At 42.1% G+C, this 22,530-nt stretch overlaps 2 protein-coding genes and 1 long non-coding RNA gene across 5 annotated transcripts in view; 2 read left to right on the top strand and 1 right to left on the bottom strand.

Moving 5' to 3' along the window:
* Nucleotides 1-581: 581 nt before the first annotated feature.
* On the top strand, nucleotides 582-4,955 carry CDKN2B (cyclin dependent kinase inhibitor 2B). Its single transcript, XM_007533110.3, has 2 exons — nucleotides 582-737; nucleotides 3,310-4,955. Exons 1-2 carry the CDS (start codon nucleotides 582-584, stop codon nucleotides 3,568-3,570), a joined length of 417 nt encoding a protein of 138 aa, XP_007533172.1. The 3' UTR covers nucleotides 3,571-4,955.
* A 7,857-nt stretch (nucleotides 4,956-12,812) lies between these two features.
* Nucleotides 12,813-17,103, bottom strand: LOC132540882 (uncharacterized). Of its 2 annotated transcripts, none has more exons than XR_009552028.1 (3): nucleotides 16,968-17,103; nucleotides 15,608-15,774; nucleotides 12,813-13,669 (listed from the first exon to the last, which is right to left on the bottom strand). It is a non-coding gene; the product is annotated as an uncharacterized LOC132540882 (long non-coding RNA). The 2 variants fall into 2 exon arrangements; XR_009552029.1 differs by having other exon boundaries at nucleotides 16,370-17,053.
* Nucleotides 17,042-22,530, top strand: part of LOC103122500 (cyclin-dependent kinase inhibitor 2A-like) — a 32,698-nt gene continuing 27,209 nt past the window's right edge. Inside the window, exon 1 of one of the 2 annotated variants that reach the window (XM_060199640.1) lies at nucleotides 17,042-17,311. In XM_060199640.1, coding sequence (XP_060055623.1) covers nucleotides 17,084-17,311 — 228 coding nt within the window. In that variant the 5' untranslated portion in view covers nucleotides 17,042-17,083. Of the gene's footprint in view, nucleotides 17,312-17,776; nucleotides 17,917-22,530 lie in introns of those variants that run through there. The other variant, XM_060199641.1, reaches the window with a different exon arrangement.

The following is a 22,530-nucleotide window of genomic DNA, read 5'->3' as shown; positions in this document are numbered from 1 at the left end:
CTGCCCAGTCGCTGCGTCTCCACAGCCGTGACGTCATCGCAGGCTTGGCCTCCCGGCCCGCACAATGGGACTTGCTGCACAGGCCCGCAGGATCGGGGCGGAGCCTAAGGGGGTGGGGAGAGCCCAGTCGCGCCGCCCAGTTGGAAAACAGCTTCATTCCCAGCCGGGTCGCTAACTCTGCCAGAGCCAGTGTCTGTGGTGAGGGCGCTGCAAGGCGTCCGAAATCTTTGGCCGGAGCTCCGAGCTCGCGGCGGCGGCGGCGGCGGCGGCGGCGGCGGCGGCGACGGCGGCGGCTGCAGCTGCTGCGCGACGCACCAGGCGCTGCCCAGGAAAATCTGGGTGTCAGCACCGAGCGTCCTCTGGCGCACGGGTGCCGGGTAAAATCCAGCTTACCGGCCGGCCGCTCGGCCACTGTACGGTCTCCCCGCCGCAGAAGCAGGACAGAAAAAGGACCGCAGCTGCCCCCAGCTCTCCCGGGGAGGACAGAGCGCGCCTGGGTTGAGTGGAGAAGGAAGGAGTATCGCAAAGCCCGCGGTAGGAGCCGCATTTTCCGGGCCAGTTTGCATTAGCGTTGCTACGAAATGCGCCAAGAGGACAAGGGTATGTTCGGTGACGGAAGCAGCGATGCGGCCCTGGCCAACGCCGCGGCGAGGGGGCAAGTGGAAACCGTGAGGCAGCTTTTGGAAACTGGTGCGGATCCCAACCGAGTCAACCGCTTCGGCCGGCGTCCAATCCAGGTAGCTGGGGCTCCCGTATCGAACCGGAAGGGGGCGCGCGAACGCAGGGCGCGGCCACAGGGAACGCGGCTGGGACCGGCGACTGAAGCCTGTGTCTTGCTAGTCCTATGTCTACTATAGGTTTTCATCCACCGAAAATCCCACTGCTTCAGTTTGGGTTTGGGTTGGGTTTGGTTTTTAGTAACGGAATACACACACACACACACACACACACACACACACACACACACACACACACACACACTAGTATGCCCTCACCCACTCATGATGCAAGGAGACAAAAGGGTTGGAGACAAAAAGTGAAAGGAAAAGGTTAATTAGGAAGGGTAATTTTTGTCTGTTATCTGTTGTCAACAATAGAAGCACTAAAATTATGTTACACAATCTGAAGTGAATTTAAGAAATCATACCATTTCATAGCGACTGAAGTACATTCCTGCAGCATTTGGTAAGTCTCTTTTATGTGGCAAAAGGTGTTCATAAACAGCATCTTTCCTGTTAAAATACCTTAATTCAATATGAGATAACTATTAATCCTCTTTACTTAGTACAGATACATTTTAATTCCTTTTAAAATCCATGATATTGTTTTGTGCTTTACTGTTACTGTTTAGTATTCACGGGTCTCATCACCTTCCTTCAGAACCAAGATATTGTTAAAGAATCTTATTAGCCTTTTGGATTGTAAGCAAATTAAGGTTGTTCTTTTGGAACTCTTAGGAAAACATTACAAGAAATGAAGGATCATTTAAAATAGCAACAAAATGCTGAATGTGATTTTAACCCCAGATTAGAATAACTGTAAGAAAAAAATTACTCATAGTTTTAATCCACAATTTTCTGAGATATTAAGAACCATTTCTGTATGGATCGATCTGTCAATGCCTATGTCCAGCAGATAAGCAATTACAGAAGCCAGACCTTCCACCTTCTCTATCTTATAAAGAATTTTGGCCCACACTCCCAGAGGGGTAAATGTTAGGGGAAGATGACCAGAGGGCTTTGAACTCCAATTCCATCAGGACCCAGAGAGAGAACAGAAAGAAGAAGAAGGAGAGGGAGAGGGAGGAGAAGGAGAAGGAGAAAAAGATACTCAGTAGTAGTAAGTGTGACTTAGAAAGGAAGAGGAGGCAGGACCATAGAAAATGCTGTAAATATATAAGTATAGACAGATAGTTATAGAAATAATAGTCAACTTGTATCTGTGATCTTGAAAGAACTAATGCAGTTTCCAATAGGGACACATAACTCTGGTGGTGGGAAAGGTGTAGGATATACCCTTTTCATTTTATAATTTTGTAAATCAGTATTAAATCACTAAAATTTTAATGTGTATTTTTATTTTTAACTAATAAAAAACTTTTAAGACTCTCCCACAGGTATGAGTGTGAAATACCTCTGAAATCCTATAATTTTATAAAACACTTATTAAATCACTTATAAAAATGTAAAAATCAAACCCTAGCAAGGGAAAAAAAAAAAAACACTTCCTCCTCTTCTCTGTAAAATGCCCTTTTTATTACTAGTAGAAGTGATAAGCTATCCTGGTTTTTATGGAAATAAATGAATGTTTCTAATATCCATGAAACAAAAAAGTATGCTGCCTTCTAACTTCATAGGACATTTAAAAATCACATAAGAACAAAGAGCTGCATTGTGGGTATTTAGTAATAAAAAATGGTTTTGTTTTTAAAATAAGAAAGTTGATGCTTGTATACAAGTGTACCTGTACACAAATGGATGCTACAAGATTACTTCTCCAACACATCCTTTTTCTAGGTTATGCATTGCTCTAATTTGACTGCTAACACCCATGATCTTTCTACAAGTAGCAAAATATTTACTATTTAACATTGTAAATTCCTAACACGTTATGAAATCCTGTAAATAAATGTGAATGTTTATTTTCCTTCACATTAAATTATGTTGCCTTCTACATTTCAGCCCTTGTTTACACTAACTTAAAATACTGAACAAGTCACTAAAAACAATGTTTTTAGACTTATTAGACTGTGAACAACTTTTTACTTGTCCCCCTCTGTGTCTAGTTGTGATTCAAATTACCATACTCTCTTCCATTTATGAGCACACACACACAGCCTTCATAGATTTACTATGCAAAAAAAGCAAAGTGAAACTGTATTTTAAACTTAGCTGTTCCTTTTCTCCCCTAAAACAGTACCCTAAATTCTAAGAAAAAAAATCAGTTGACTGCCTGAAAAAAATTTTTTAAACCTGAATTGTGGGAAGAGGGGTAATCTAACACTTCTAAGAAACTTTCAAGTTACCCTTACCGTAGATTCCATATTTCAGTGGAAGACAGCGCGCGCAGGGGCGCGCGCGCGTACACACACACACACACACACACACAAACATTTAATCATCAACTCTTGTCTCCGCACGTTTGGAGAATAAAATGCCACTGTTTAGGAAAGTCACTGGACTCCTGGGGTTTAGTGCCTTACAGTAAGAGGTTACTTCCTGAATGAGTCTGTTTTTGTTTTTTAAATGAATAACTGACCCTACCCAAACCTGCGTCTCATTGTCCCTGACAACTCCGCTGTCTCCGCAGGTCATGATGATGGGCAGCGCCCGCACCGCCGAGCTGCTGCTGCTCCACGGAGCCGAGCCCAACTGCGCGGACCCGGCTACCCTCACCCAACCCGTGCACGACGCAGCCCGGGAGGGCTTCCTGGACACCGTGATGGCGCTGCACCGAGCCGGGGCCAGGCTGGATGTGCGCGATGCCTGGGGTCGCCTGCCTGTGGACCTGGCTGAGGAGCGGGGTCACCAGGAAGTCTCGGGATACCTGCGTGCTGCTGCAGGAGACTGAAAGTGGTTACACTCAGCCGCCCACGGCTTTTCTTTCTTCCCCAGCTCCCCAACCCCATCTTTGTTACATGAAGGCGGCAAACGTGGAGCGGCGAGCGGCGGGCGAAAAGCCTGAAAGTGGGCCTGGACCGTTCTAGTCTCCGCGAGGAAAAGAGAACCAGACTGGAAATTAATTTCTTCCTCCCCCCTCCCAAACACACCTCCTCCAGATCCCACCCTGAACACTCACGGTGAAGCCAAACTCAGATGCTGAACAAATTAAGGTTCAGAGAATTTTAAGTGCTGAATGTGAAACCTTCTAGGTTTTGTTTACTTTTCAGGACTCGTTTACTTTTCTTCTGGGCAGAAGGTGGCTTGTATAGAAGTTTGAGAACGCCCCTGTGTGCCTGTGCAACTGCACAGGAATGGTGCTTGGGGCGGAATGGGACAGTGGTAATCCTGGTGGGGGGTAGGTGATTACCTTTGCTTCACTAAGCTTGAAGGACCGCCCAAAACCCCCATTACAGGTAAATGGGGCTGGAAGGCAAATCTGAAGGCTGTGATACTTGGGAGTTGGTGCTGAACTACAGTTATACTGGAACCCCTAGGGACTCCAGAAAGAACTGGAGAGAGAGGGTTCAGGGGCCACCTTGAATTTACCAGTGTATTTGAAAACTGCTAGAGGAGCGATTTGTTTTGTCTTGTTTTGTTTCATTTTTTTATTCAGTAGGGAGCAAAGATTCCTGTGCTGGTTCAGAAATTAGCACAGAGAGTAAAGGTGGATTGTAGGCTGAGTAACTGTAGCAAACTGTAACTATTTGCTTCATCTATGTATGATAGAATACAAACTCCCCATACCCTGAATTGCCACTTGAAAAGATTTCCATGTACTTTGTACTTCTGTGTTGTTTTTCAGTAACAGTCTTACTTAACTTCAAATAACAAAGTAACTCATGGCTCTTGGTAAAAGTGAGGAGGAACTGCAAACTGCATGTCTTACAAGAAGCTACAGCACAGTGACAAAACCTAGTGGTAATACCAAGATTAGTTTCATTCTTAACCTATTTATTTCTTTATTAGTTTTTCTAAATTTTCCCTTACTAGAAAATGGGGGGGGGTTAGTCTCAAGCTATGAAATATGCCAAATATATTTTAGAAAATTGATGCACTTACCTAGTAAATTATCTCACAATAGTTTCAAAGTGTTGCTGAAAAAGAAATCTGAGTGAAACTGTTGAAGATATATAATGATGGTTCTTGGAATGTCTTAATATATACTAAATGAACTAAAGATGTTCTGCTTTGGAATTTGATTTCTAGTACTCTTTGATTCATTACAGCATTAAAACAACTGATACTTCACTATTTTAGTAGAGAAAAATAATAATAAATGAGATTGGACTCCAAGGCACGGGTAGTTTGGTTTTGTTGCTCCATTTCCCCCAAAAAAATGTTGAAGCAAATAGGTTCAATGGGATTATAAAATCGAATGCTGTAGTAGACGTTTATTAACTAATATAAAAGTCTTTTTAAAAGTGGTTTTATGGGGGTCAGGCGGTAGCGCAGTGGGTTAAGCGCACATGGCTTGAAGCTCAAGGATCTTGGTTCGAGCCCAGGCTCCCCACCTGCAGGGGAGTCACTTCACAGGCGGTGAAGCAGGTCTTTCTTTCTCTCCCCATCTTCCCCTCCTCTCTCCATTTCTCTCTGTCGTATCCAACAATGATGACATCAATAACTACAACAACAGTAAAACAAGAGCAACAAAAGGGAAAATAAATAATAAAATTTAAAGTGATTTTATGGGATAGATCCTATAATGGTTATAGAAACAGACTGTCATGCCTGAGGCTCCATAGTCCCAGGTTCAATTCCCCACACCACCACATAAGTCAGAGCTAAGTAGTGCTCTGATTAAAAAAAAAGAAAGAAAGAATGTGGGAGTCAGTGATAGCACAGTGGGCTAAGCGCACATGGTGAAACAAGAATGGGCATAAAGATCCTGGTTTGAGCCCTCAGCTCCCCACCTGCAGGGGAGTCCCTTCACAGGCGGTGAAGCAGGTCTACACGTGTCTTTTTTTCTCCCCCTCTCTATTTCTCTCTGTCCTACCCAACAAGGACTACATCAATAACAACAATAATAACTACAACAACAATAAAAAACAAGTGCAACAAAAGGGAAAAAAAATATAAAAAAGAAAAAAAAGTAATTTTATGTGAGTATATTACAGAATTCTGACCTAAGGTTGGTGTAGGAGAAAAGAGAAAAGGCATTTCAGGGATTTCAGAAGGAGCAGAAAGTGCATAGGCAAAAGAATGCTAAAATTATATAGAAGAAACCATTAGAAGACAAGTAGCTCCGTCATGAAGAGCCATCGTAGATTTTACAGATCCATTTCTTAGAGTTAATAAATTCTGGCTCCTTTCCATTAGATTCCCTGAAAGTTTATGCCATTAAATTTTGCTTGGATAATAACAGTAGGTTACGAAAACTAGTTAAAGGGGCCAGGTGGTGGTACACCTGGATAAGCACACATGTTACAATGCACAAGGACCCAGGTTCAAGTCCCCAGTCTTCTCACCTGTGGGGGTGAAGGGGAAGCTTCAGGAGCAGTGAATCAGTGCTGCAGGTGCCTCTCTGTGTCTCTCTATCTCCCACTTCCTTCTCAATTTCTCTCTGTCTCTATCAAATAAATATTAAAATAGAAAAAAAGAAAACTTAAGAATCTTGAGTTCTAGGAGCCAGGAGGTGGCACACTGGTTAAGCACACTGGTTAAGCACTGGTTAAGTGATTACAGTGCGCAAAGACCCAGGTTCAAGACCCTGGTCCCCACCTGCAGGGGAAAAGCTGCAGGTGTGTCTCTCTCCTTCTTTATCTCCCCCCTTCCTTCTCAATTTCTCTCTGTTTCTATCTAATAATGAATAAATTTAAAAGAAGAGTTCTGTAACCTAAATATGCAAAAGTTGGCCATTTCAAAAGGACAGAAAATAAGATTAATACAAAGCAATGGTGGGGGGTGGTAGATAGCATAATGGTTATGCGAACATACTGTCATGCCTGAGGCTCCAAAGCCCCAGGTTCAGTCCCCTGCACTACCATAAGACAGAGCCGATCAGTGCTCTGGTAAAAAAAAAAAAAAAAAAAAAAAAAAAAGGCAGAAAAATAAAGAAAAGAAGCAACATACTCCTGTTCTACAGAGTATGAATCAATAGTTCAATGGAATCATATCAAATAGATACAAACTGAGTATTAATCTACATTCCAGTGGGATTTTGAAGTATTTACAGGCCTATAATAATAAATATGTTAATATTCTGATTCCTTGATTTCATAGAAAGCCTTTCTCAAGTTGATCTATTACAAATAAAATGGCTCATTTCTTGCCTCTAGTGTAGCTCACACAGTCTTTAAAATCACTCCTTGTACCCACCTGCAGGGGAGTCGCTTCACAGGCGGTGAAGCAGGTCTGCAGGTGTCTATCTTTCTCTCCTCCTCTCTGTCTTCCCCTCCTCTCTCCATTTCTCTCTGTCCTATCCAACAACGACAACAACAATAATAACTACAACAATAAAACAACAAGGGCAACAAAAGGGAATAAATAAATAAAATAAATATTTTTAAAAAATCACTCCTTGTAGTGGTCCTGGAGGTGGTAGAGTGGATAAAGCATTGGATTCTCAACCATAAGGTCCTAAGTTTGATCCCCAGCAGCACATGTACCAGAGTGATGTCTGGTTCTTTCTCTCCTCCTATCTTTTTCATGAATAACTAAATAAGTAAGTTTTATTTTTTATTATCTTTACTTATTGGATAGAGACAGCCAGAAATCAAGAGGGAGGGAAGGGGTGATAGAGAGGGAGAGAGACAGAGAGATACCTGCAGCACTGCTTCACCACTCGCAAAGATTTCCCCCTGCAGGTGGGGACCGGGGGCTCGAACCTGGGTCCTTGTACATTGTAATACATGCACTCAACTAGGTGCGGCACCACCTGGCCCCTCTATAAAAAAATTATTTAAAAAAAAATCACTCCTTGCATAAAGGAAAGCATGCTTTGTTTTCTTGAAACAGTAATTTTTGTGTATCATTCCTTATTGTTTATATAATAAAAGAAAACTTGCTTTCAAGTTTGTGCTGCTAACGAACCATGAGTTAAGCAGAGAGATATAAATCAACATGTATGTCAACACTAAGCACCCAACTCTGATTTAATAATTTGAAGCTTGAAATAAATATAACCCAAAGATTTTGTTTGGGGGGGGGAAGACTGAAAGAGACCTATAAAGATTGCATGCTTACTGTCTCATAGTACATTACACTGAAAGTTTACATAGGAGTACCTATTAATTTCCTTCCTACCTAGAAATCTCTGGCATTGCACATCCTGTAGATATATAGAATTAGTGCTGGCACAGAAAATATTTTACAACAAAGTCAAAACATTAAAACCAATTACAGTAATTAAACCATGTCTCATTTCCCTTTCAAATTTGGCCGCCCTCCAAAATGTATAGCCTTCTATTTATCCTCTCACTGGAATGTTCTACATTTTGAAATGGTTGGTGCTCTTCATTTGCACCTTTTCACATAATTGGAAATCACAAGTGATTTCTGAGTCTCTGTGTCATTTATCAATAAAACAAAATTCTCTCTACTGACTGGCCCACTTAATAATGGCCCGTTTGGTCAATATCACTCCACCTCATCATCTAGGGCCCTAGTCAGGGAATCATTGGATTCCCATACACATATGATGGGGCCTAGACCTCTAAAGGTTCCTTCTCTTTCCATAAGGAAACATCCTGTGGGCCCTCCCAGGACCTTGTCCTCACCATAAAACAATGACAGTAGGGATAGCCCTAGCCTCCAAAGGGAAGTTGGTGGTATCCTACCCTGCCACTTGAAAAAGACTGGTCCAGGGGCCGGGTGGTGGTGCACCTGGTTGAGTGCACATGTTATAGTGCGCAAAGACCTGGGTTTAAGCCCCCGGCCCCCACCTGCAGAGGGAAAACTTCACAAGTGGTGAAGCAGTGCTGCAGGTGTCTCTCTGTCTCTCTCCTTCTCTATCACCCCCTTCCTTCTCGATTTATGGCTGTCTCTATCCAAATAAATAAATAAAGATAATTTTTTTATTATACCTCTCTTTTTTTAGTCTTTTTTTTAATATTTTTTTTATTTATTCCCTTTTGTTGCCCTTGTTGTTTTATTGTTGTAGTTATTATTGTTGTTGTCATCGTTGTTGGATAGGACAGAGAGAAATGGAGAGAGGGAGGGGAAGACAGAGAGGAGGAGAGAAAGACAGACACCTGCAGACCTGCTTCACCGCCTGTGAAGCGACTCCCCTGCAGGTGGGGAGCCGGGGTTCGAACCGGGATCTTTATGCTGGTCCTTGTGCTTTGCGCCACCTGCGCTTAACCCGCTGCGCTACAGCCCGACTCCCATAAATAAAGATAATTTAAAAAAAAAAAGACTGGTCCTGAAATGAGGGTAGCCTGCAATGTTCCTCAGATGTGACCATGAGCTATAAGCTCAGACCAATAGGGACTTAGAGGTTACACAGGCTCTGGGGCTAAATATATATATGGGCTCCGGAGCAAGTGAATGGAGGTAAATAGTTCATTTTAGCCACCGAATTTTTTTTTTTCCAAGAACGGGAGCTACTCCCTGCCCTAATTCAACTTTCTTTTTTTTTTTTAATTTTTTTAATATTTATTTATTTATTTCCTTTTTGTTGCCCTTGTTTCCATTGTTGTTGTAGCTATTATTGTTGTTGATGTCGTCGTTGTTGGATAGGACAGAGAGAAATGGAGAGAGGAGGGGAAGACAGAGAGGGGGGAAGAGAAAGACAGACACCTGCAGACCTGCTTCACCACTTGTGAAGCGACTCCCCTGCAGGTGGGGAGCCGGGGGCTCAACCGGGATTCTTGAGCCGGTCCCTGCGCTTTGCACCACGTGCGCTTAACCTACTGCACTACCGCCCGACTCCCTTTTTAAAAAAATTTTTATTTATAAAAAAGAAACATTAAACTTCGCACAATTCCCACCACCAGACCTCCGTATCCCATCCTAATTCAACTTTCTATTCCTTTTCTCTACTCTAACACCATTCTCTCAGAGAATATTCTTTTTTTAATATTTATTTATCCCCTTTTGTTGCCTTTGTTTTATTGTTGTAGTTATTATTGTTGTTATTGATGTCATTGCTGTTAGATAGGACATCGAGAAATGGAGAGGAGGGAAAGACCGAGAGAGGCAGAGAAAGATAAGACACCTGCAGACCTGCTTCACAACTTGTGAAGTGACTCCCCTGTATGTGGGGAGCAGGGGGCTTGAACCAGGATCCTTACGCTTTGTGCTATGTGCACTTAACCCACTGCACTACTACCAGACTCCCTCAGACAATTTTCTTTTATTTTTTTTAAGCGACAGATATTTTATATATATGTGTGTGTGTGTATTCTATTTTGTTGGTTTTTTTATTATTATAGTTATTATTGTTGTTGTTACTGATATCAGTGTTGTTGGATAGGACAGAGAGAAATGGAGTGAGGAGGGGAAGACAGAGGGGGAGAGAAAGATAGACACCTACAGACCTGCTTTACTGCCTGTGAAGCAACTCCCCTTCAGGTGGGGAGCCAGGGGCTTGAACCGGGATCCTTACACCAGTCCTTGCACTTTGCACCACCAGCAAAACCCACTGTGCTACCACCCAACTCTCTCAGACAATATTCTTTTTTTTTTCTGTTTTTTTTTATATTTATTTATTTTCCCTTTTGTTGCCCTTGTTTTTTATTGTTGTTATTATTGTTGTTGTTACTGATGTTGTCATTTTTAGATAGGACAAAGAGAAATGGAGAGAGATGGGTAAGACAGAGTAGGGGAGAGAAAGATAGACATCTGCAGACCTGCTTCACCACCCATGAAGCAACTCCCCTACTGATGGGGAGCCAGGGGCTCGAACCGGGATCCTTAGGCAGGTCCTTGGACTTCATGCCATGGGCACTTAACCTGCTGCACTACCGCCCTGACTCCCTCTCAGACTCTTATCCAAGCTCAGGCTATCTACCAAACTCAAGCAAAACTATCATAGTTGTGCACCACCCTACCCCACCCACCCCACCAAAGATGCCCAAAATGATTTCCCTAGCTTTCTTCTACCCTAAAATCCCTGATCTCATCTGCTCTATTCCTACTTTTTGGTTCTTGTTCATTAATCATTTTGTCTCGACTTAGGTCATGTCACCTTCCAGACATTGAGCTACAAATGCTACCATGATTCCATCCCGACTTCTCTATGCAGACGACCTCAGCAATGTGTTCTGGACCCTCGCATCTCCAGGGCTCTACTCCACCAGGGAGAAATAGAAACAGGTTAGGGGAATGGATTGACCTGTCAATGCCCATGGTTAGCAGAGAGAAGCAATTACAGAAGTCAGAATTCCTACCTTCTGTTCCCCAAAAACAACCTTGATCCATACTCCCAGCAGGGGAGAAGTGATAGGATGAAGAAAAGAGGGCTCTGAACTCCAGCTCCATCAGCACCCAGAGAAACAGAAGAAAAGGAGAGGGACATATGGAGATAGTTACTTGTCATGAGTGGCTTGGAGGGGAAGAAAGGATTGAATCAGAAAAAAAAAGGGGGGGTTGGGAACTATGTATAAATGTGGACAAATAGTTGTAGAGATGATGATTAGCCCCTGTCTACAACCTTAGAGGAACTGTGGTGGATTGCAATGGGGGAGAGTGATGATTCAGAACTCTGGTGGTAGGAATGGTGTGGATTCAACCCCCTGTCGACATGTAATTCTGAAATTAAAAAATAAACTTAAAAAAATTCTCTCTACTTTCTTATTTCTTCACAAATTTCTCCAGTCCTTGCCTTAACTGAAAACTGAATCCCTACAAGTTATACTTTCTTCTACACCAGATGCTAAACACCAGAGTGGGAGAAAGAGCCAATAATACGTGTCTGCTGTCTGAGTGGCTTTCAGTATAGTCCCAAACCAAATATGTAAGGATTATCATTCTGATGTTCAATTTTCCTCTTAGTATAGATAACTTCATTTTATTTTGTTTTCTTTAGCAGATCAAATTGAAAATAATTTCATTGTATTACTGCATATTTTAAAGTGTTTATAAATGATAATATAATACAGCTATTTATTCTGTTCCAAACCCACAGATAGGTCAAAAATTATTGCCAATATATGGAATTCCCTTCTTAAGTATGAATTAGAATATTTAGAACACAAAATTCCCCTTTTCAGTCTCCTGTACATTCTTGCAATATGACACTTACTATAAACCATAAATAACCTTACCTGAAATGTTTATAAACTTTTATTTTCAAACCCTGGTCTGTTTGTTTGGTTTTTACAAGAGCACTGCTCAGCTCTGGTTTATGGTGGGACAGGGGATTGACTGAACCTGGCCATGGTCTGTCTTTAAACGAGTTAAATGCACTTTGATCTATGACAGGGTTTTATGAAACCGTTTTTTATCTGCTTTAATGTAACCATAAGAAGATAAATCTAATGCCATCTCCATTCCAGGGGATAAATACTTCAATTTTTCCTTATTTCCCAAGTACTTATCTCTACAAAGATGGCTTTGCTTCTCAACCCTAGTAGCTTATCAGAATCATCTATGGAAATGTTCTAAAATTCAGATTTACTGTTTCTGTTTGTATATGTGTATCTAAGTGTAAAAATATTTCCATATATATATATATATATATATATATATATATATATATTTGTATTTGCGTCCATATATATGGTGCATATATATATATATATATATGTATTACACATACACAGTTACAAATACTTTCTTTTTAAAAAATATTTATTTACTTTCCCTTTTTTTCCCCTTGTTGTTTTTTATTGTTGTTGTAATTATTGTTGTTACTGATGTTGTCATTGTTGGATAGGACAGAGAGAAATGGAGAGAGGAGAGGAAGACAGAGAGGGGGAGAGAAAGACAGACACCTGCAGATCTGCTTCACTGCCTGTGAAGAGACTCCTCTGCAGATGGGGAGCTGGGGGCTTGAACCGGGACCCTTACACAGGTCCTTGCGCTTTGCATCACCTGCGCTTAACCCGCTACGTTACCACCCAACTCCCAACAAATACTTTCTATACTTATGTAACATACAGGTATGCAATCACTGAATCAGATAGCATATATATCTTTACTTATATATGTATGGAAATATAATGTATACATAATATATATTAATTTTCACATACATGTTTATGAGTGGTTCTGCAGGGTCACAAATATGCACATGCAATTTTGAAAATAATGTATTGTTTTCTACAGTTATTTATATAAAGTTACATATGTCTAAGAAAAGCTGTTTACTATGAGCTTTGTCAACATCATCACTCATTTTATTTTATTTTATTTTATTTTATTTTATTTTATTTTATTTTATTTTATTTTATTTTTACCAGAGCACTATTCAGCTCTGGCTTATAGTGGTGCAGTGAATTGAACCGGGGACTTTGGAGCCTCAGGTATGAGAGTCCCTCTGCATAATCATTATGCTATCTACCCCACCCTTACTCATTTTATTTTTGCCACACCTCTAGATATATGCCATTGTTTCTATTACAATCATTTGCTTCAATGAACTGAATAGTGTTCCTTGTGTAATTTCGTCATTTTACTATTTGCATATCCTTTAGTATATGTTTGCTCATTTTTTCTTCTTGGTTATCTCTTTACTCTTTTACATAATGTTCATACCTTTCAGAAGCTATTTTTTGTCATATATACTCAAATAATAGTTTTTAAATATTGCTTTGGTGTCTTTTGACTTAAACCATTGTGATTCTCAGTTTAGACATGTACAATATTGGGGAATTACTCATGGAGCTTTGATAATCAAGAGTTACCTGAGGGAGAAAGCTTGTATCCTAAGACATCATGGGGTGGGACACAAAAGCAGGTTTAAGTAGTACAGTGACCTTCCCTGTATGTTCCTGGCGCAAATTGGCTGATCCACAGTAGACAATCATTTTTCTCTGTTTAAAAATGCAGCTTGGCTGGAAAAGCATAGGACTTCCATATCTGAAGTTTCAGGTTTGAGCCTCAAAGTCACATGGACATATAAAACTCTGTGAAATAAATAAAATCAATCTTTTAAAAAGTCAGAAATCTAGAGAGTCAATTTTTTAGTTACAAAGTTTTATACAGTTTAGTTCTTCTGAACCTAGGACGTCGGAGCTTCAAGCATGAGAGTCTGTTTGCATAACCATTATGTTATCTACCCCTACAGTTTAGTTCTAAGTTTTATAAAGTTATAAAATGCTACACAGATAGATTGTTTCCTATTAGCTCCAACCTTTAATATAATAGAAAGCACAAGACATATAGTCTAAAGATATAACTTGCTGTCCATAAAGGACCTAGGACCTCCCAGAGTCTCGATTTTCTCACCTTAAATCAGGGATAATAATTCCTAGTTCAAAGGGCCACTGAGGTGATAAAATAAGTAATAGAAGAGATAATACATACATAATCTACCTCTGACCATATGCTTTTTGAAAGTAGCACTGTCAAAAGTCATTTGGGGGCTTGAGAGATAATATAATGGTCATGCAAAAGACTCTGAGAGCCTGAGGATCTGAAGTCCCAGATTCAGTCCCCAGCATCACCATATGCCAGGGCTGAACAGTGCTTTGGTCTTTCTGTATCTCTCCCATTAAAATAAATAAATAAATATTTTAAATCCTTTTTTTTTAAAGTCATCTGGAATTCCAGAAGTCTTGGGAATAGTACAAATCAGTGGGATTAGCAAAAAAAAATGTTTTTTCTAAAGCTGTATCTTCATAATTGTATTTGCTTACTTTAATATTTAAATTAGATAGAATTCCCCATGTGTACCACAAATAATTAAAAAAGAAAGAAAAAACAGGTATTGTGTAGTAGGGGAAAACCAAGGTGGAATTAAGCTTAAATTAAAATTTTTACAGGAGGCCAGGTGGCAGAGCAGTGTGTTAAGTGCATGTGGGTAGAAGCGCAAGAGCCCCACACACACACCTGCAGGGGGGGGGTGAAGCAGCTCTGCAGGTGTCTTTCTGTCTTCCCTTCCTCTCTTGATTTCTCTTTGTCCTATCCCGCAACAGCAATAACAACAATAACAAGGGCAACAAAAGAAAAAGAGAAAAAAAGGCCTCGAGGAGCAGTGGATTTGTAGAGCAGACACTGAGCCCCAGAGATAACCCTGGAGGCAAAAAAAAAAAAAAAAAAAAAGTCTTAAAAAAAATTTAGTCACTCAGAATTTACTGTATGTAGCAAACTTACTGGATGCTCTTATTCATACAGCATCCCTCTAAATTGGGCAAGTTCTTTTACCTTAGAAGTATTTTGCATAAAGAGAAAATGGTTCTAGATTAAGCTATCTAGGCCCAGTCAATACAGACATATCTGAATTTAAAGTTACATGGGAAAGTGAGGTACAGCAGACTCTTCAGGCATAATGCGATGTTGATGTACCAACCTAGCAAAGCTATGGCACCCAACTGTTTAGCCAAACATCACTCAAAATACTGCTGTGAGGACATTTACTTAGATATAAGTAACATTTAAATTCATAGATTTTTAAGAAAAGTAGATTACCCTGCATAAATTAGGGAAACCTCATTCAATTAAGGTGAAGGCCTTGTGTGAAAAGAGTTCCTAAGGTGGGGGGGGGGAAGAAAAAGAGAAAAAAGAGTCTCTCGACTCAAAACTACAACTCTTCGCTGAATTATCAGCTTGTCTCCCTGTTCTGCATATTTTAGAAGGGTCAGCATCCACAACTAGGTAAACCAATTCCTCAAACTAACTCTCCCGAACCCCCAGCCCCCAACACCACTGCTCCAGTCTCTCTGGAAAACCCGAATAATTTCAATAGATGCATAATAGAGATATTCTGGTCCTCATCCACTGCGGTTTCTTGCCACAGCTAAATCACTCTGGGCCGAGGAGACCCTAAACCTTTTCCTCTTACATTTTCTTCGGGGTCTTTAAATAATACTGTGCTGAAAATAGGCTTTCTGTGACCTACTCACCCTCAAAAGAGTCTCTCCTTTGTTGTCCAGAAATGAAATTCCCGTGTTATGATTCATGATTGAATGTGTTTCACCAGTCCATCTCTCCTATGACGGTTGTTTTTGGTTGTCTGCTTAGGGTGGGGGTGTGGGGAAAGCTGGAGCCATCTCAGAGAACTCGCATCCTACTGTGAAAGACAAAGAACAAGTAAACAATTCCTAAATACATGGGAGGCGGGGCACGGTGAATTTCTGACCTCTGAAAAGGGTAGAGCCTCTAAGCTAAATAGAATGCTTGGAGAAGAGACCCCAAGGGCAAGAAACAGTTTTGTATAGAGTCAGAAGGTACATTTATTCTAGACAAAAGAATGGCCAAATAGTGTTAATATAAGGCACGAAAGTACGAATGCATTTTGCCAGAGAGAGAGGAGAGCTTTTGCAAAGCTCGAGCACATATTTAGATGGCTGTTTAAGAGTGGTCCCTAAGCCTCACTTCATCCAGCCGCATAATGACAGGAGGTTCCGCTAGACCTGGCTCTCAGTTCCAATGACAGCCTGGCCCTCCCGCCTGCCCCACGCAGCGAGGGTCTTTGACAGTCAGGCTGTCAGTGGTTCCAAGTCGGCAGCTAGGCCACTAGGCCCAGGACACCAGTAGATAAAGCCACAGCCACGCATGCCACCCTGCAGGATCCAGAAGCCTGGGCCTAGTCCCGCACCATCTGTTCCACGCCCCCCACATCCCGCGGGCCAGGAGGCACCAGCAGGCAGCAAAGAGCTATTGACCTGCGCCAAACCAGCCACAGGCCCCGGACGTGGGGGATCGGCTCCGCCCGCCCGAGAGCGGCGCGCTGTGCTCGACTTCCCGCCTCGGGGAGCTAAGAGCCCGCGTCCGAGCTCCAGCCAGCAGCGTTCAGCCGCTCCGCGTCCTCGGCTTGCCTCTCCTCCATGCAGCCCCTTCCTCTCCTTAACCCGGGGGATCCCGGGGCTCAGAGTGGACCACCGCGGGGAAGGGGGGCGGGAGGGTGTAGAGGAAGAAAGGATCGGCGATCTGGAGAGAAACTGGGGGAGGGGGGTTGGGGGAGGGAGTGAAGGGTGTAAGAGCTCCGGGCCGGAGGCGGCGGCGCCGGGAGCGCGGGGAGCCGGGGGAGCCCGGGTGGCGAGGCGGAGAGCAGCTCGGAGGGGGAGGGGAGCGGCGCGGGAGGAGAAAAGAGGAAGAAGCGTCCGGCTGCGTCTTTGAAACCGAAAATAAAAAACTGCCGGGGTGAACGGACCCGGTTCTCGGACCCAGCCTGACTCGCCGGGCAACGCGGGGGGTGCAGGCAGCAGCGGGGACGCCCGGATTCGGCCAGGGTCCCGGGGGCTGGGGCTCGGCTCCGCCTACCCGACCCGGCGCCCGGCCCGCCACTCCGGGAGGCGCCAACGCCACGCAGTGTCCAGATGTCACTTGGGCCTCACGCAGCGGTTTCTTTTCACTTTTGCCGCTTTCCCAACCCTAGAATGCAGCGGAGCGCCATTTCTCTCACGGCTGACATCCAGCTTCCAGAAAGACGCACACAACAGAGAGGTTGTCACGCCTCTCTGTCAGCTTCTTGCTTTTTCTCTCGCTCTCTTGCTCTCTTAGAATCCGGTTTCGATACTCCGCAGACCCCCAACGGGGGAGATGGGGAGAAAAGGAAAAGCCCGGGGAGCGTGGGCACGCGGCGGTTCCTGGTCGCCGCGTATCAGGTGACGGATATTGCGAGAGGGCGGGCTGCCTGGCGATGCGTTCTCGCGCCCGAGCCCCGGGCTGCACAGCTGGGGGCGCCCCTCGCAGACCATGTGGAAGGGGGAGCAGCACCGATCGGGCGGGAAAAAGACAGGAGTGGGAGGTCCAGAGAGAGACCCAGGGCTCCAAGAGGCCCGCGCCCTCCTTTCCCGCGCGCGCTGGGCGCTGAAGTAGGGGCGGGCGGGGGGAGGAGGGGGCCAAGGCGCGCGCGCACAGACAGCCGGTGCGCGCCTGCGGGGCGGGCTTGGGCTGGGGGCGGCGCGTGGGTCTAGCTCTGTGATGGGGGGCGGGCGCGCAGCAGCCTACCTCGCTTGCGAGCACCGCGCGCAGTGAGTGGCAGCCCGAGAAGGAGGTGGCCGCGGCGGCCGCGAGAATATGGTGCGCAGGTTCTTGGTGACGGTGCGAATCAGGCGCGCGCGTGGTCCGCCGCGGGTCAGGGCTTTCGTGGTGCAGGTCGCTCGGCCCGCGGGCGAGTGGGCAGCGCCAGGCTTGCGGGCCTCGGCCAACCGCGTGCTGATGCTGGTGAGGAGGCAGAGCAGAGCACGGCAGCCACATCCTAGACCAGGTAGGAAAGGCCTCAGAAGAGCCCCTGGAGCAACTGGCCTTTGGACAGTTCTGTCTGGTGTGATTGGCGCTGCACAGTGACCCCGGATTAGGGGCACTGTGCCACCCGCTTAAAGGTGCGGGACTCGCAAGCACAACTAGGAACCCCCCACTCCCCTTTACTCTCTTCTTCTAAACATCAGGAAGCCCTAGGGGGAACCAGGAGCTTCTAAATAAATCGCTTCTGAGTTTCCTGGGTAGGAGTCAGAGGAGAGAGAGAAAGAGAGAAAGAACAGAAGAGAAAGAGGGAGCGAGTGACAAGAGAAAGAGGGAGCGAGTGACAAGAGAAAGAGGGAGGGGGGCATTTTTCCATAAATGACCTGGGTGGGAGGGAGTGAGCAGAGAGAGGTGAGAGAAGCAGAGGAAGGTGGTAGAAAGAAACACAAAAGAGAGAGAAAGAAAGAGAGATACACACTTTATTTCACCCTGGAGGAGGAAATTATTACTAATGGTCTCAGTGTGGTAAAGGCCGCCTTTTCTCTTCCCCAGCCTTCCTGCGGGGGGGGGGGGGATCATTCTCCCGCCTTTCATCAATCACTAGTGTGGGATACAGGAGGGTATTGGGGGGATGTCTCGACCTTAATTAGACTTCTCGAAATAATAGCGTAGATCTAGGAATCAGTCACTGCTGCAGGAGCAGACACTTACTTCGCAATATGGGAGTTAGGCTTTGGTAGAGAGTAGGCGGCCTGGAATTGAAACTCCTTGGGACAATGCCCATATTTTTAGCAGAAGGTAGATCTACAGTGATGAAGATTCTCTGCCAATCCTCTCTGTTAATCATTTCAGGCCAAAATGAATTATTTTTTTAATGAGGCCTACTTCTTGAAAAACAGAATCTTAGATAATTTTGTTTTCATATCACATGAATTACACCACCGGTATAATTTGAAAATAATATATAGTTGAAATATATATATATATATGTAATTACAGTGTAATACTCCTAATTAGAACTCGCAATAAGAAGTCCATTAAGTGTAAAGATTCATTTTGGTGATCCTTCTGTGGCTTCATTTCACTGGGAATGTTTGTACTGAGAAAGTGAAGGCCATCAAGGTTTTTTTTTTTTTGTACTATTAATAGACTTTTTCTTACTTATGAATATTAAATTTTTACAGTCATTAATGCCATAATTTCTGCCCCCAAAATTCTGCAACATATCAGAGAAACACATTTTCACAGCATTATAAAAGTTTCTTTTTAAAAAAGAATCAGCAAAAGGAGATTGCTAAGAATTTCATGGCATGTTACTGGACTTGGTTTTAGTTCACTTTAAATCATAATCAGGATTTTAATCAATCACTTAAAAGAAATCAGAATGATTGTTTATTACAACTTATCTGCTAAATAGCTTAAGACAGTAATAAAATAAAATATTTTAAACATTTTTAAAAGTTTTTCATCTTTATTTATTTATAGATAGACACAGCCAGAAATTGAGAGGGAAGGTGGTTATAGAGAGGGAGAGAGACAGAGAGACACCTGCAGTACTGCTTCATGAAGCTTTGCCTCTGAAGGTAGAGACCAGGTACTCGAACCTGCCTCCTCCTGCACTTAACATGTGTGCTCCACCAGGTGTGCCACCACCTGGCCCTAATAAAATCAACATTTAATAAATGTATTACTGTATTAAATACATTGTTCTTAATGTTAACACTGCATTATAAGGTATTTATAGATATTTTCATTATGCTATTTTTACTGTATTAATATACATACTACATAGTACCTCATAAATATATAAAGTATAATTAATGACCTGGTACTGATTGTAAAAAAAAAATAAACAAGATTCTTTTTAAAGTGATGTTTTACTCATGCCAGTAAACGTTTGGCCACTATGATGTTTTCCAGTCATAACTGTTAGTGTGATAGGACAATTTTAAAGTAATGTGTTGCTCTAGAAATGCGTAACAGAATAGTAAATTTTAATCAGTATCAGTACTGTAATTATATTTTCTGTTTTAAGAATATATGATTTAGTATTGTGATTGTACTAATTTAGAGAAACTATTCATTTTATAGTACACTGCATATAAAGTCCATTGAAATCAGTCATCTATATCTTTTCGTGTAAGCATAGGTCAATTTTTAGGAATGAGTTGGCTGTACTAGAACTCAGATTTCGCCAAGTATTTGAAGAAAGAATGTATGACTTGGACAGAATAGTCTATTTCTTAAAATATGTGTAATTCTCCCATATATGAAATTACATATGAACATCTAAAAGTATCAATTATAAGTACATATAATTCTACATTTTATATTATGTCATTGATTAATTCTATTATGTTGGAACTCATACAGTTCCTTGAGAGTCACACCTCCAAAAATAGCTAGTACAGATTATCTAACATTAACACAAATATTTAGAGTGTTATTGTTCTAACATATTTTAAACTTCTACAAATATTTTACTATGACTTTTTAAGATTAGAAGATCACATAATAAAATTGCATGCTACTAGGTTCTTATTCACGTGTGCCTAGTGAATTTTAGTGGTTGGTTTATTGCTTCTTCCTTGTGTTTGCAAGAAATTTATTTATTTAAGTGGTTACTCCTATTTGCAACTTGTGACCTACATACCCATCCCAATGCAGTTAGCATAAACCATTAAGCCTACTGTGTCTAGGATTCTCAGCTTGTGTTATAGTCTAAATGAGTAGTATCTCTTTCAGAATAAAGATGCAAAGTTCCTTTGCTTCTTCAGCAACTCTTTAACTTTTTTAAGGTGCTAACTGGTAACCTATTGCTAGTTACAACCAAAATATTTTATAGATCTGTTCATTCAGTATTCACTCATCATTAGTAACTACATAATAAAATTAAGCTAAACTGGTTTGCCAACATGTGGATAACTCCTATGAGTAAAGTGATCCACGTCATTTCAAAATTTCTTTCTTAAAGGAAGGTTCAGCATTTAGCCCTGATTTTACTCTCTTGTAACCTTTGCTGGTGAAGAAGAATCTCACCCCCACCCCCATATTAAAATACTATGGACCAGAGATTCTGTCTGCTTCAAAATTCACCTCATATGTTTTTGTGGTGCTTTATTTCTGCATTTTGCATTATATAAAGAATGAATAGTTTCACTTTCTAAATATAAAATTACAATGTTTGGTAGCTGTTAAAACTAGCTCTTTAATTCTGATTTTCCACTCATTTTATTACTAATATTTTGCCAATTTACTGATAAGATTGATAATTTTTCTTAAATACCTCACTGGCATTTTTACATTATGTATCAAGAACTTTTAAAATACCTTTACACTTTTTTTTGCCTCCAGGGTTAACTCTGGGGCTTGGTGCCAGCACTACAAATCCACTGCTCCTGGTAGCCATTTTTCTTTCTTTTTTTTTTAATCGGATAAGACAGAGAGAAATTGGGGGGAGGGTAGCTTCATACTATGTGCCAGCACCCAATTCCCTACCTGTACACTTTTGTTAATTTATTCTGTATGTAGGCATCATCCTAAGGAAAGAAGATTTTAAGATCAACTCAGATATAAATAGTAACCTGAAACTAAAATTTTGTCTAAAATTCTATCAATAGTGAGATGTCAAATTATTGTACAAGCATTTCAGAATTCCCAGACTGGCAACTTGTTTTTTGAAGAATAATGGAAAGTAAAATTGTGACATTATGGAGTTGGATTCCTTTTTTTTTTTTAGAGAGTCAAACCAGTAAACAAATTTTATTCTTGTTTTTTCTCAGTGTGTGTATGCAGACATACACACACACAGTCTTTATGTACTAAAATATTATTAATGGGCTGGTGAAATAGCATAATGGTTATACAAAGAGACTTCCATGCTTGAGGCACCAAAGACCTCAAATTCAATCCCCAGTACCATAGAAGAGCTGAGCAGTGCTCTGGTAAAAGAAAAAAAAAATCATAGTGGTTTCTTCAAGGTGGGATGAAGAGGGTTTGGCCATCATTCATTTCTTCCTTATGTTTTTGAGTGTTACAAAGTGTCATGACCATCAACAATTTTTAAAACTTGTTTTCCAAGTCTTGTCACAGAAAGAATATACTAAGAACTTCCTGACCTGACATGGGGAGGGAGTGAGAAAAAATAAGGAAGTTGAGTTATGCAGATATATATATGTTCGTATGGCTATATGGTCTGGAAAAAAGCAACCGAGAGAGTGGTGTGCCTATTTGCAGTGTAGTTTGTTTTAAAAATATATACAATAAAGCAGTAGCTAATATGTTTCCAAGGCTCATGAGGCTAGACCTCTGGTTACAACACTTACTCTTTATCTAGATCCCTTTCTCAACTATCCTTCCAGGACCAAGTCCACTTGGAGCTCTAAAGCTTCCAGCTTTTGGAATTGGGTTGGGGTCTCTTGACACATTCCTAGAATCATCGGAAAGACCAAAAGGTAGGAAGTGTGTCTCTTGGCTGCTCAGACCTCGACTTCCCTTCCCTTCCCCCCCCCTACACCTACCAAGCTCCATTTTGACCTTTCCGTGCTCACCACACACCCCACACCGCCCTCCTACCCCTCAGTTTCTTAGAGCCATTAATTGGCAACTGGTGTAAGACCATCCTGCAAAATTTTAGACG

Source organism: Erinaceus europaeus, chromosome 10 (genome assembly GCF_950295315.1).
Source record: "Erinaceus europaeus chromosome 10, mEriEur2.1, whole genome shotgun sequence".
NCBI classification, from domain to species: domain Eukaryota; kingdom Metazoa; phylum Chordata; class Mammalia; order Eulipotyphla; family Erinaceidae; genus Erinaceus; species Erinaceus europaeus.
The sequence above is the reverse complement of the archived record's forward strand: the minus strand, read 5'-3'. Positions and strand labels throughout refer to the sequence as shown.

Coding starts and splice junctions, on each gene's coding strand:
- CDKN2B (XM_007533110.3), top strand. CDS start 582: ATGCGCCAAGAGGACAAGGGTATGTTCGGTGACGGAAGCAGCGATGCG. Junction 738..3,309: donor TCGGCCGGCGTCCAATCCAG/GTAGCTGGGGCT, acceptor CTGTCTCCGCAG/GTCATGATGATGGGCAGCGC.